This window comes from Ostrea edulis, chromosome 5, assembly GCF_947568905.1.
Source record: "Ostrea edulis chromosome 5, xbOstEdul1.1, whole genome shotgun sequence".
NCBI lineage: Eukaryota > Metazoa > Mollusca > Bivalvia > Ostreida > Ostreidae > Ostrea > Ostrea edulis.
The window spans coordinates 24,795,600-24,811,121 of NC_079168.1; the positions used below are offsets into that span (position 1 = coordinate 24,795,600).

The 15,522-nt window shown below is 35.6% G+C and overlaps 2 protein-coding genes across 2 annotated transcripts in view; one reads left to right on the top strand and one right to left on the bottom strand.

Moving 5' to 3' along the window:
* The window catches only part of LOC125652772 (thyroid adenoma-associated protein-like), an 84,467-nt gene that overhangs the window by 32,361 nt on the left and 36,584 nt on the right, over nt 1-15,522 (top strand). The gene's annotated exons all lie outside the window — the stretch shown is intronic.
* LOC130046577 (uncharacterized) lies at nt 1,424-12,862 on the bottom strand. Its single transcript, XM_056165550.1, has 2 exons — nt 12,769-12,862; nt 1,424-6,207 (listed from the first exon to the last, which is right to left on the bottom strand). Exon 2 carries the CDS (start codon nt 6,178-6,180, stop codon nt 4,507-4,509), a length of 1,674 nt encoding a protein of 557 aa, XP_056021525.1. The 5' UTR covers nt 6,181-6,207; nt 12,769-12,862; the 3' UTR covers nt 1,424-4,506.

The following is a 15,522-nucleotide window of genomic DNA, read 5'->3' on the forward strand; positions in this document are numbered from 1 at the left end:
ACTGGTCCAGAAAAGATCAAATTTACACGAATGCTTCCTGACATAGAGTAAATCCAAATTTGTGTAATTCATGGTCCCCAGGGGTAGGTAGGGGGCATAAGGCCAAATAAAAAATATGTATGGTTCCAGTTACCCAACCGTCCCTAGTTATTACCCCCAACCCTAAACATTTTTTGACTATTTCCAAAATCAATTACTGTATTTTGTCAAATATGATGCACATCCCCGCCCCCCAATATTTAGGGGGGGGGGGTGATTATATACCACTATATGTAGGTTTTTGACCTATTTTCCTTCAGGGGAAGCTTGACTGTAAGTTCATTCATACCCAATATCATAGCCAATATATAGATATATGCATTGTATGCTATTTCACGCACATTCTTCACGCACAAATTGATCAATCTCTAGAAAATGACTCCAGGAGTGTAAAATTGTAGAAAATGGGATGCTTATAATCTGTAAATAGTAAAACTATGAAACAGCTAATTAGAATTCACTGCCTCTGAATTTATTTTTTTTTTGGCAGTGATATAAATTTTATTTTTTTGCCTCTGAATATTTGCCTTCTTGCATGCACATGCCGCCAGTTACATGTAAGCCATTTGTCCACAATGCCTAGGCACATGCTAACTAAAATAATAAAACAACTTTAAGCTAGGTTTGGTAAGAATTTGCCACTTAAAAGTCAGTTTTCTGAAGGTTTGTGGATAACATTTAACAAAGTCTTGGAATAACTTTTCTTGTGCAAAAAAAATAAGTGCCACGAAATTATGAGACCGTGATCGGGACCAGCATATGTTTTAAAAAGCCTGTCAGGCACCCCCCCCCCCCCCCACCCCCCCCCCCCACCCCCCCCCAGTATAGCTGTTGTCACATTTCTTGCTGACATCTCCAGAGAACTCTCAGCATGCTGCATGATTTCCATGGGTCTTGGCATATGCAATTAGTTGCAGTAAACGACTGATGTATTTTACCCATCTTAATGCAGCACATCGTCGCAAGCCACGGCTGAAACGTAAGCTCCTCTTCCCTTTCACCCGTGGCTCTCTGTGTGACAATTTCTTCGTTTCTCATAAATATGCATGACGTGATTCGGCCAATCGCTGAGCTTTCGAGCAAGACTTAATCAGAGATTTAAACTGTTTATAGAATGCGGTTATATTATTCTGACCAATCAGAATGCTTGTTCTTCCACTAACAAACGCAAAATCATTGTGTACACCTGTGTTTAACATTGACAGTTATGAAGGTGCATTCATGAGGATCATAATGATGTTTTTCTGTCACTAAGAACAGGAGGTAAGAAGTCTATACTACTGGATGTTTCTAATGAAAATTTCCCTTCTGCAACATCTTGAGAATGAGTTATCTAATACGATCTATTAAATTGGCTTTTCTAAATGAAATATAAAAACACATATTGAGATGCGCCAAACCCCCATTTTATTTACAGAACACCGTTAACTTTTATTTATATCCAAATTAAAAATTGAAGCATATGTACCTCTAATCACGATAAATGAATGACTGTGTATTGTTTTTCTACCTACAATAATCATGATGAATGAATGACTACGTATTGTTTTTCTACCTACAATAATCATGATAAATGAATGACTGCATATTGTTTTTCTACCTACAATAATCATGATAAATGAATGACTGCATATTGTTTTTCTACCTACAATGCATTATTTTTTGTCTTAGTATTTTCCCAAAAGAGCAGTTTTTCAATGTAAAATTCCCAATTGAAATGGTACCAGTCCCTGTACCAAAAAGGGTCAATTAGGCACTGATTTTAATTTTTACTCCCTCCCCCTTTTCTTATATTCAAAATCCCTATTTCTACAATTCCTGTTGCAGATTTTTAGATTTGAAACGAAATATTTTAACTTTCAATTTTCAACATCCAGAACGAAATTTTCAAGTGGTACTCAAAATTTAAGAGCATCCAGAAAAAAGAATTAAAAGAAAGGGGGGATGCACATTCAAATAACCTTTTTTACCCTACCATGTAACCTTTTATTACTTATGATTATGATATTTCAAACAAAAGGGATACACCTTCTTAACCCTGTCAGATCCTTTACACCACTGAACAATCACTGAAAAAAATTTAAAAAAAACCCAGAAAGTTTTTGATAAAAGAAATTCGAAGGACACTGATGCGTGTATATTCAGGTAATATGTGCCTGTGTGATACTTGTTAGCGGTTCTTGTGAAGTGAAATTAGAAACACAATACTGCATGATGGTTTCAAAAAATTAGTTCTACAGTGGAGCCTCGTTAATCCGGACACTTTGGTTCCCAGCAAAATCGTCCGGATAAATGAAGCGTCCGGATAATTGAATCGCATATTTTCTATCTTTACATAACCAATATGTGCCTACTTTATTGATGCATATTGAATTAAACAAATTCTATCATTGGATTTGACCATTTGCATTAGTAAATAATTTATGATAATGTTAACATTTACATGTATTTCAAAGCACTAAAATTTGATGTACGTGTTTAGTGTATTTGCCTGTGCTTACATTGTACATACATATGATCCCTACAAATAAATATACAAAACTGTGTACCGTATGCACTAAAACAAATAATGAAGCACTTTATGTAACTATAAGTAAATAAATCATTCGTAACTAACATAATCATTTACACTTCAAACATTTCATCACACTTTTACTCCTTAAAGAGGCCGGTAATTTCCATGCATCTATCACGATTCACGGGTTCGACGGTCTGTTAAAACAATCTTCATCGTCCAAAGTTGATATATTAGAATTTCATGATTATCATGTCAGTTGACAACATTCTTTAACCAAAATTCAATCTGCCAGAGTTTATATTTCTTATTCTATAATTATCCAAGACAATATTGGGAGAACAAAATCATTTAAGCTCATAATATCAAGACCTACGTTGATCTAGTCACGCGCACCTATTATTTTCATGATGCAATAAGAACGGAACAAAACTCGGGTGAAACTAACATTACAGGTACATACAGAATTTAATTGTCATTGTCCTTAAAATGGTAATTTTTATCACTTCTACCCAGAGTTTAAAAATTCAAAGCAATAAAGCTCTACAACATCGTCACAAGAATCAATCGTACACAAGTACATTCTACATGCGTGACATTCTAAACGTTAAAACCTTATACTACATATACATGAACATACATGCATATTTCAAGCCAATCAACAGTATAAAATCCAGAATCTAGAAGTATAATCTACACTCTTTAGATTTGAATAAGCCGATATCAATTTGCGAATCAGTACAACTGATATGTGTAGCAGTTAAAAAAAATTATTATTACGGCATGATGTTTAATTTATTAATACTATTAGGGTATTGATCAAGACTATAAAATAATATGCTACAGATTTATTTACAAAATTCAACACTACACGCAATAAAGATCTTATGTGCGAAAATTGGCAATACAATGTCTCGATCGGCACGTGCTATCTAACGGACTTATCATCACACATCACCTAATTGGAGGGAGGTGTTGACAGGGTACAGGTAATCACTTCAATTAGACAGTTTGGCTTGTTTTCTTTATAATTTACGCCATGCTAAAATTGTCTGACACAGACCTTCCCTAAACAAAATTACCGTCCGGATTAACGGTACAATTTTCAATGCATTATAACGTTTTGTAGTAAAAAGTGACCGTCCGGATCCGGAACGCGAATTTCCGGATTAATGATGCAAAATAATGTTTAAAAATTCCGTTCCCTAGAAAAATCGTCCGAAAGGTGAAGCGTCCGGATTAATGGCGTCCGGATTACCGAGGCTCCACTGTATATTAATTTTTTTTGGGTGTTAAATAAATCAAAGCATTGGTTATCACGTCCCATATAAAAAAATATATACAAATGTGGTAACACTGGGAAATCTTATCCTCGGAATTAATGCTCCTGTCTCCAGTAGTATGTCCAGAAATTCACATCAAATTCAACCAAACAAGTCTCATGACAGTCATTTAGGTCTCAAGTTTACATCTGAGAACGGTATTTAGCAAACTCAAGTTTTTTTTAGAAGAACTCGAGCATTTACTAAACTTGAGTAAAACTTAATTTTCATGACACACTTTATTGAGTTCAACTCTGCAATTTGAGAAAAATTCTCAGATTTGAGTCAGAAACAACTGTTGAGTTGACTTAGATGTTCGTAATCCTGGGGCCTGGTGCTTGAGTACAGCTTTATGAAAGTGTATTATTTTTATTAAATTCTTCCTTGGACTCTTTCTCTGTAGATAAGCTTGTATGGTAATACCCAGTACTACAGACTAGATGTCTGCACTAATTAATCCAATAAATTAATCACTTGTTTATGATTAGTGCGGTTGTTATAGACATTTTGATGTTTTTCGTAGGGTTCCCATGACTTCAATATGGGTAAAGTAAAGCTGTAGTTTAAAATATTAAGAAATCCACGCATCACAGTACACCGACACATCAGTATACATGATTCTCTCGATGTTTATTTCATGTACTGGATCACTTTCATTTCTCCTGAATCATACAACCCTACCCACAACCTCCCCTCACTGTCCCTACTCAGTCCAACAGACTGATTATTTAATCCACAATTGTCCACACATTTAATGAATTGTCCATTCTGATCTAGAATGTGTAGATAGGCATTGTTACGATCTGTCACAATGATATGACCCATGGAGTCGGTCACTATCTGTCTTGGACTGAATGATTCCTTTCCCCTCGGTGGTTTGTCGTTGTATCGGAATCGGACTTTCCCTCTCCTGTCCACCACTACCACTGTCGCAGCATTAAGATCAGCAGCCACAATGTCCCCGTTGTTGTTCTCTGTCACACACACTATATACTTCCCTCCTTGATAGATTGGATTGCCGTGTTCATCTTTATCTATTTCCTGTGTCACTCTCTGTCCCTGATAACGGATAATTTTGTAATGACTATAATCGGTAGTAAACATACTGACTAGGATGTCCCCTGTTCTGGTACAGCACAGTCCTGATGGATGCCAGCCCTGTGGTGTGGTGATCAGTGTCTCTGTCTTCCCGTGTCTGACAATGTTCACAGTTCTATGAGCAGCATCACTGTAAATCAGTTCTCCCTGTGTGTTCACTGTAATGTCAGTAGGGAAGTCTTTACATGTACTGGTGACAGTGTCTTGTACAGTTCCATATATGTCCACACTGTGTATCATTTTGTCTGTTCCATTAATCCAAGCTCTATCTGATCCAACACAGGCTACATTGAATAATTCTTTAACATTTGTTGGAATGTTTGCAATCACTTTGGCTTCTTTTAATAACTCCTTAACAGATAAATAGAGGACTTCATCTGTCAGACTGGGCAATGATAGTGTTGTCTGTGTCAGTGTGGCCCTGTATTCTCCTAATTCTAGACTGAGTTCTCTCCCTTGGACTGTGTTTGTTTTGAGAGAGGGAGACATTACATCAGATATTTGTGGAATTGCTCTGAATTCGGTCAGTTTGGATTTGTAATTGTTGACATCACACACTTTGTTGGACTTCATAATTTCTTTGTTTTCTTGAACAGTTTGGGCCATATTGGAATTTTGACTTCTGAGTTGGGACTGGCATGACTTCAGAATCATAATTTCTTGATCTCCGAGTGATTGGATCAGTGATTCAAGTTTGTCAAAGATGTCATCTACTTCTAAGTGCCATTTTTTTCTTTTATCCTTAGCTTCTTTTTCTAAATCAGAGTAGTGGACCTTGGTTTTGGAAATTTTCTTTTCAACATCTGCATCACATGACTTGTTCTTAGGAATGATATTGCTTTCAATTTCTTCTGTTTCTCTTTTAATGTTTTCTCTCTTTCTGGCAATGATGTCTGACATGTCCACAACATCATGACCTTTATGTGGACCTGTGACACATTTAATGCAGACCGGGACATCACACTGTTGACAGTGGGCCTCACACCTCTGGTGGGAATGAGACGTACACTGAGGGAACACCAGCTGGACTGTGCGTTTTGTGAAGGGAACGATGTCATGCTTCATCGACTTTAGGCTGTTGACATGTTTGTTGATGCAGTCTGCACACAGACCGACTTGGCAGCTGTTACAGAATTGCTGGACGGGCTTGACACAGTTTAGGTCACAGGTGATGAGCTGCTGTGCCCGGGTGGTGGCAGTAGCCATTCCTTGATTCTCACACGTTGGTTACATCTAAAATAAAGAGCAAATTTATTCAGATCTATGCAAATGAAGTAGTACATATATGTCACTGTATCCAAACGTCATTTGGAAACAACCATTCCTACGCAGGATACAACCATGCTTTTAACACAGTGTACAACCCCTACAGCAATGGACTGTGTATTAGCGCAAAAAAGAAACTGAGTAGTGTAGTTATTTTATTTATAGATTCATATACAAATTGTTATCATGTTGCATTATTTAATTTAATGCATTGTCTTTCAATTCTAACATTAAATCATGGATTATCTTTCTATCAGTATCATTTCATTGCCAGTAATTTTAGATAAAATATTGTCTGCTCAATATCTTGAGAACCATTCTCTTTGAAAGTAAATAACCTCCATTGATTTAAAGGACACAGAGTCAAGGGTCAAACTTGACATAGTAAAAAAAAATTTTCACAATATCTTAAGGGCAGATGATACAAACAATTTTTTTCTTTCGAAGAGACTTTATATGATGTCATTCTTTTATAAAAGTGGATAATTCCTTGAATTCTTTTCCCCTTTGACTTGGAGAGTGAAATATTTTCCGTATTTCCAAAAAAAAGTACAAAACAATAGTTAGCATGGTAAATTAGTTTATTCTTCATTTGTTTACCTTTTCTATACCTCAAAAAATGGTTGTCAGGGAGAACAGAGTGTACTGATATTAGATTTACAACATAACATGTAAAATATTAATGCATTACAAATTTTACACTTGGAAAATGTCAATTGCTGCTTTAATAAAATTACATATATGGACATTGCACCCTCAGTAAAGGTTTACAACTTAAAATAAACTTCATAATATGTTGGCTTAATGTTTAAAGTGTAATATAAACTTAAAAATCATATACCATACGGGGTGAATTTTCTGAGTAGAAGCAAAATTGTAAAAATCACATTGACTGATTTTCTCAAGACAAAGAAGAGTTATCTCCCATAATATAAGAGTAAAATTTTACAACTTCTGAAAATAATTTACAATGGCATTTATGATTTTACTGTTTGTTTTATTTATTTTTATTTTTTTTTTGTCACTCTTGATTTTCCTTTGCTATTCATCTCTGAAAAAAATAAAGAAATGCCTAATACAGGATCTCTTTGATGTGCCATTTTACGTTAGTTTCTACAAAATGACGTTCCCCAGTAGAAACAGGAGAAAGATGGCTGCATGCTTCCTGCTGACATCTCATATATAGCAATGATCCAAGTCCATACCGTTTTTCGTCCTCACAATGTCTTATGCGTTAAATCTAGTGGTCTACCACACGCAGCACAACCTAAAATTTTCCAAATTGTCCACTTGAATTCCAAGTTCCACAACTCGTCTCCCACTTCTCCAACAAATCATCTCCTCATGCTCTTCTTCCGATTCCTCACTCTCTGATACATCAGATGGATACGTGTCTTCATTTCCTAGGCATTCTTGTGAATTATCACCAGAGGAACAATTTTTTCTTGATTCAGCCAACTTCTCCTCGATCACCACGTTGTTATTGGCATTAACATTCACTATCTTACGTCCAAGGGATAATGCATAACCTTTCGTAGCATTCTGTAACCTTTGATGACGTTTTTTACCAATAATTTTTCCTGATTATTTCCTCCTGAATGATTCTGGCACCATAATTGTTTACATTGTTTACTGACCCCCCTTCCTGCTCTTAAAACACAGAAGAGTTCCAAACAACTATAAATGAGAAAACCAAAACCAACCAAACTATTTTTTACCATGGGAACTCTTCAGGTATCACACCGGTAATTATTTTCACTATATATTACTATAGAGGGGAAAAAATCATTAAAAATCAGTTTACAAAATTGATGCCGAATAACGCAGTCAGACACGTTCTATGTTACCTATCTCGTCTGCCGACACCAGAAAAACAACACCCTACGCGGCATTTTCGAAAAAAAATTACCCGCAAACAAGACTACCCTCAAATCCACATGTTTTTCACATGTGTGTAAACAGCCGGAGTGCACCTCAGGAAGTAGCCTCAGCTACCAACAGCAAATAGTTCCTTTGTATACACTTGATTATTTCTACAAATTACACAAAATTTCCTAATCAGGGGTACAAAAATGAAGAGAAAAGAAGAAGAGGAAATGAGAAAAATCGCGCAAGGAAAAAAAAATTTCTTTAAATATATGGAACTACAATTGACTAAGTTCATTTTGATTGGACAATTACCGGTGTGATACCTTGAAGACAACTAAATCTTCATCAAAAAATGTCAAATTTGCACAGCAGGTGCCCGTTTCATTCATCAATAGTATACCTCATGCACACAGCGATCGGAGCAAGATAACTGACATAACTGGTGATTCACTTCCCCTGGGGACTATCGTGATTTCTGCCTGTTTCATCAGTGAAATAGGAGGCGCGTGTGGTACTTTTTAAATTGAAATAACTTTGTATAAAATCAAGATATTTCCGCAAAAATGGTTTCATTGGAAAGAAGAATGATGAAATTTGCTATTTCAATCACTTATTAATCCTAAATTTATTTATATATTTTTTTAAATTGCTAATTATTTCAAATTTCATATGAGTGAGATCTTTGGTTTTGTGAAAATATTCAATTTTTGGTACTATAATGGAATCTGCATCTGGTCAATTTGGTATCCTAGAAGAGCCCATTAATTACGCTTAACAGATTAAACCAAGTTGATACTCACGGGTGATTAGTGTTTCAGATAATGGCCCCCTAATCTGGCAGGGGTTGTGCGTATTTAGCCTTTCTTCAAAGCAGGGGTAACACATTAAGAAGACTAAATACTGATTAAAACAAATAAATAAGACTAAAGTCTGACTGGATAATATGACGTTTTTAAACGTGTACACAAATCATACAGAATCATCCATGTAACTGTTCATTACAAAAAATTTAAGCTAAAACATTTCCTAAATTTTGGTTCTAAAGAAGATGTAGGTCAAATATCAAGGGCGCTAGGTATAGTGACGTTGAATTGCAAGTGTTCAAAATGCGCAAAACGGTAAGAATATCTAGTGACAAACTTGATATGCAGGACAGAACACAAATTTTTGGTCAACGCTTTAGAAGCCGGCAATAGAATTATGGCCTACGCCGTCAGAGCCTTGATATCCTGCTACGGAGGGGACTGTCGTAAATCGTGCCAGAAATATTATCTCGCGTGTTGGGCCCTTAAAATGAATAATTTGATATCTTCTGTGTTAAGGAGACATTTTGATGTTCATATGAGTGACCTTGACGGGCATTTACCATGAATTATCTGAATTTCTCTTTATGACATAAAATTAAAAATAAAATAAAATTTCTAAACTCTACGCAGAAATACGAAATCTCTTAATTGGGTTAATTTACAATAAGGACATTGAATCAAGAAGTCATAGAGTTATGTATGATGCTTATGAATATCAAGGAAAGTCCATCTAACAGTTGCGCAAGGCAGGAGGAGGGGAGTGGGGTTATTGTGCAATATGCGTATTGTAAAATCGATGTGAAATTTTGATACGTCTTTTGGATGTGTTAAGTGTTAAAACCGCCGGTGTATGCTATGTAGATGGGTGTTTATACAAATATTTACGATTTTCTAGCTGTATAAGACAAAAAATACGTTGTTGATACGTATTTAGATGTAATTGAAATTTCGCATTGTGTATTGCGTCATGTTTCTTGAATGACCTATTAAAACACCGTTTTGTTTTTCAAACCTCTTGTTTTGATGTCCAGTGCTGATTTGAGCCGATGAAAAGGGAAAGGACTGAGAAAAACGGGAAATTCTTAAATTCACGACTTCCTTCAAGGTATCACACCGGTAATTATTTTCACTATATATTACTATAGAGGGGAAAAAATCATTAAAAATCAGTTTACAAAATTGATGCCGAATAACGCAGTCAGACACGTTCTATGTTACCTATCTCGTCTGCCGACACCAGAAAAACAACACCCTACGCGGCATTTTCGAAAAAAAATTACCGCAAACAAGACTACCCTCAAATCCACGTGTTTTTCACATGTGTGTAAACAGCCGGAGTGCACCTCAGGAAGTAGCCTCAGCTACCAACAGCAAATAGTTCCTTTGTATACACTTGATTATTTCTACAAATTACACAAAATTTCCTAATCAGGGGTACAAAAATGAAGAGAAAAGAAGAAGAGGAAATGAGAAAAATCGCGCAAGGAAAAAAAAATTTCTTTAAATATATGGAACTACAATTGACTAAGTTCATTTTGATTGGACAATTACCGGTGTGATACCTTCAGTGCTAAAGGTAGAAAAATTTGTTTATATCATCTGGCCTTAGGAATGAATTGCTTGACAGACATCAAACTTGGTACACTGGTTCTACCTAAGGAGTAAATGGCCTGTGTTGATTTTGAGATCAGAAGGTCAAGAGTCAAACTGGACATAATGAAATACTGTTCACTCAATATCTTGAGAACAATTTCCTTGATAGACATCAAACTGGGTACACTGGTGCCCCTAAAGAGACTAGATGGCCCCACTGGTTTTCATATTACAAGGTCAAAAGTCATGATTCGAATGACTGGTTATTTGGAAATGTTTGCTCTGTATCTTAAGAGATCAAACTTATTATGGCTGCCTCTGACTAGTAGATAACCCATATTTTTCACTGTCATTCTTAATGAAAAATTTATGCATTTCATTTTTCCCTCAATAGTTGGGGGGGGGGGCATATACAAAACAATAAATTTGTTAATTATTGAACCATCCTACCATGCATGCCAACTATCCCAATTTTAAGCATTGATGAAAGCCAGTCTCGATCTGTAAAGCAAAAAACTTCAGAAATCCCCACTTTGTAAAAATATTTCCCAATTTGTGATAAGATTTCCAATCCAAAGGGGTATAGTGCTTTTGCTGACGAAATGGCCGACTCTGAAATCTAAAGGGAAAACACCAGTTTCCAATAATAGATTGGCGTGTTATTTTTAAATGTAAGGCTGACGTTTTTAATGTTTCTGCAACCAAGATAAATAACTGCCGCAGTGTAGCATTACTAACATATCTATGAGTCGTTCTTTAATCATTAAACAATGTTCCTATGTGGAATGATGAACAGTACATGTACAATATTTTCATAGGTGCATTCATATCACACAACAACCCTTTTACATATGACATTACTCAGCTGACTGTCATTTTCTGACATGGCTGCAGCACATTTAATACATAATATGTAGATTTCATCACTTCATTTGCCTTTGGTTGACTATTCAAGTGTTTAGCTTTAACTAAATATCATATGGCAGTTGCTACATGAGTTTTTATATTTACTTTTGAGAAGTCAAACTGTATAACAGTTCTTTTCCTACTTTGACCTATATTTACTTGTTATATGCTGTGCATTTGTGCCCCTTTCCTTGTAGTATTTGTTTAGCTTTTCGTCAGCCACATTACGGTTTGATAATCCTGTGCACACAGGAACATGTTAGTGTAAACAAACGGAACTACAGTGATCTCAAAAAAATAAATTCCTTCTCTTTAAGTCGTAACTTGCAAATATTGGAAGTTATGATGAAAATGACTAATATTTGTTATGATATATGTCTCACATTTATAACACTCCCCTCCCCAAGAAAACGACCCCCAAAAAAATGAAAAGCAAAAAAAAAAAACAAGATTGGGAAAATATGGGATTTGAACTCGGGAAGCATGCTTTAAGTGTAAGATTACTGAGCATCTTAACCACTATGCCATCCAGGCATGTAAGTTTAAAGGTTTAACATTTGACAGGCTGCTAAATCTCAAGGTAAATTTTGAGAATGATTTTTGTCATATTTTAGCCATTTTCAACAAGAGGGCCACCTTAAACCAAATTTCCTCAAATGGACTTATGTGCAGCCATACTCAAGTAAAACAATTTCAGTGTTTTATTACTGGTTTAGGGTGGCCTTTTGCAACAGTTAACAATTTTTTAGGCCCATTACGTTACAGCGACTATATACTCTATATAATCACGGTGATGTTTATGCTTATCAAATAAAGATATTATCAACATATAGATATTTTTATTGAGTAATTTGGGTAAACACAAGTATAAACTGACGTTGTATAGCAGAATATTTGTAAAAAGTGATATTCAAGAAAAAAGTATTTATGTAGGCGAAATTGCATACCAAGTGCGCAATACTTCTTTAAAATTCTCTGAAGCTGGCCAATCAGAAATCAGGACCACAAGATTACCTGTGTCACATCAGTATGTGTGGTGTAATTTAGGCCTCAATCAAAATATTGTTGATGTATTAAAAGCCTGCTACTTTGAACTGTAAAATTCATTTCCCCTCAGAGTCAGGCTGACTCAGGCTCTGGTTGAAGCTAGGGATACCTTTAATACTAAGGTGACTGAGAGGCCTCTTCTTTATTGAATTCAAAATCAACTATTTGGTCTAAGCTAGTTGAGAAATTAAAGTGATGTACCAATCATATCTAGGATGAAATAAAATGTCGGAGACACAAGGGCATTTCAACATTGTGATCCATGGCTCTCAATGATAATGAGTAATTAACTTTGAACAGCACTTACCAACTACATTTCCTTTTCTAGTAAATTTTCATGTGCAGCCTATCCAGTGGGTGGTTCAGCCATTTTGGTGTTTATTCTTCCTGGTAGCCTGCTGTCATGTGACACTCAGGTGTTAATGGTTACCTGATGACAGACATTTAAAGGTTCAGTTAAAGTACAAAAATGTAGGCCAGGCCTCTCATGCATAATTCACATTATTGAAATTGTTCTAAAGGATTCACTTGATAAAAAAAGAATTTTACTTGGGAAAATCAAGGACTCAAAATGAAGAAATAATATGCCATTCCTGCACCCCTGGGGCTTTAGGGGCGGAGCAAAAACTGGCCAAAATAGACCAATTTTCAAAAATCTTCTTCTCTAGAACTGCATACATGTAAGAAAAACTAAATGCATAGTGATGTAGAGCAGGAAGGCCTCTACCAAAATTGAAAATATCATGATCCCTGGGGTAGGGGTTCTGACACCAGGACGGGGCCAAACTTGTTATATAGTGTTTATGTGTAGAATCATTTAAATTTATGGGGGTCAATTTTCGTGGATTGCTGAATTTTTACGGGTTCATGGGGACATAATTTCGTGGATTTATATATTTGTAAGAAAGATAACTCTGGAATGTAATTATAATTCTTTATTCGTTGAGGATGTAAATTCGTGGGTGATTCCACAGTAAATAACACCGTTTTTAGTGCTATTGATACTAAATTCTGAAACCACTGGACCAGAAAAGCTGAAATTTACAGGAAAGCTTCCTGACGTAGTGCAGATGCACGTTTGTTCAAATCATGGCCCCCAGGGGTAGGATGGGGCCACAATAGCCACAATAGGGGATCAAAGTTTTACATAGAAATATATAGGGAAAATCTTTTGAAATCTTCTCAAGAACCACTGGGCCAGAAAAGTTTACATTTACATGAATTTCAAAACTTTATGATGTAGTGCAAATTCGAGTTTGTCAGTTGATGCATCTTGAGTCTTCATAGTTGGTTGACCAAAAAGTAGGTCACCGTGACCTAGTTTTGGAATTTGACAGCTATATTTTAATATTTCAGATACTATTTGACTTACAATCATCAAACTTTGTCAGTTGATGGGTCTTGAGTCTTCAGAGAGTGTCGACCAAAACGTAGGTCACTGTGACCTACTTATGGAATTTGACGTTTATATCTGAACATTTCAGATACTATTTGACTTCAATTATCAAACTTTGTCAGTTGATGCATCTTGAGTCTTTGGAGTGTGTTGACCAAAAAGTAGGTCACTGTGGCATTCTTTTGGAATTTGACGGCTATATTTGAATACTATTTGACTTGTCAGTTGATGCATCTTGAGTCTTCAGTGTGTCGACCAAAAGTAGGTCACCGTGACCTACTTTTGGACAGTTACATTTAAATTTTCAGGTACTATTTGACTTAACATCATCAATCTTTTTTAATTGATGAATCTTGGTTAGTGAGAATTTTTACCTGTTCTACAATGTATCACAAGAGCGATTCTAGACCCATGGGCCTCTTGTCTTTTTATGGCCTCTAGACCGAAGATTGGGGGGCATATTGTTTTTGTCCTGTCTGTCATTCTGTAATTCTGTCTGAAACTTTAACCTTGCTAATAACTTTTGAATAGTTAGTACTAGAGTTTTGATATTTCACACGAGTATTCCTTGTGACAAGACCTTTCCGTGGGTACAAACATTTTTGACCCTTGACCTTGGAGTTTGACCTACTTTTTGAAAACTTTAACCTTGCTAATAACTTTTGAACAGTAAGTGCTACAGCTTTGATATTTCACATGGGCATTCCTTAATTGTGACAAGACTTTCCGTGGGTACTCAATCAATCTCTCTTTCTCTTCCTTACTTGCTCTCTCTCTCTTTCTCCCTCTCTCTCTCAAGGAAAGGGATTTAAAATTTTCATTTAAATACAAAGCTAAATAAAAATTTTGTGTAGAATAAAACCATTTTCATGCCCCCTTCAAGTAAGAGAGCTTACTGAGGGGGGGGGGGGGGGGGGGGGGGTGTGTCATTAGTTGGTATAATACCCGTATGCCCACTTGCAAAAAAGGTAACTTGCACTAGAACTCTTTATAATTATAAGAGTTTAAGTGGCAAGTTTTTTTCCTTTCAATATCTTTTATTTCTAGCTAACATACATTTGATATTTGGGGGTAATGTCTCCGCAGAGACCCCCGAATAATCCTCACCTAGGGCGCCTGGGGCTCCCTGGATTGGATATATGTATATATATACACTGTGCATATATGTGTTAATTATACATGTATGCATATTTTAGAAATATATCTACATGATATCAAACATACATGTAGTATAGTTGATAAGATTGTTTTTCTTTTACACTTAAAAAGATTTACATACTCTGAATCACTATTTAGCTATATTTTTCAATTTAAAAAAAAAGTAGCATGAAATAATATTTTTCATGGTGAAGATAAAATGATGAAATATCAGTGGAAATCAATGTCTCATTAATTGCTTTAAATGATAATGATAGCAATAAAAAGATAAAATATATTTAGGTGTCTTTTACAAAAGAATATCAGCAAGTAAAATCTAATCTACACTTAATACATATAAAGCAATGATTGATCCATATTGTTGCAGGGGAGACACAATTACAAACAGTTCACCACTCCCCTAACAACACGTACTGAGTGGCAAGTTAGATTTTATTAACTTTTGTGCTTTTGTGTAACTAGAGAATCCTTTACTTGATAGTCATCAACGTAGGGAGTTGGTCAGGA

Coding starts and splice junctions, on each gene's coding strand:
- LOC130046577 (XM_056165550.1), bottom strand. CDS start 6,180: ATGGCTACTGCCACCACCCGGGCACAGCAGCTCATCACCTGTGACCTA.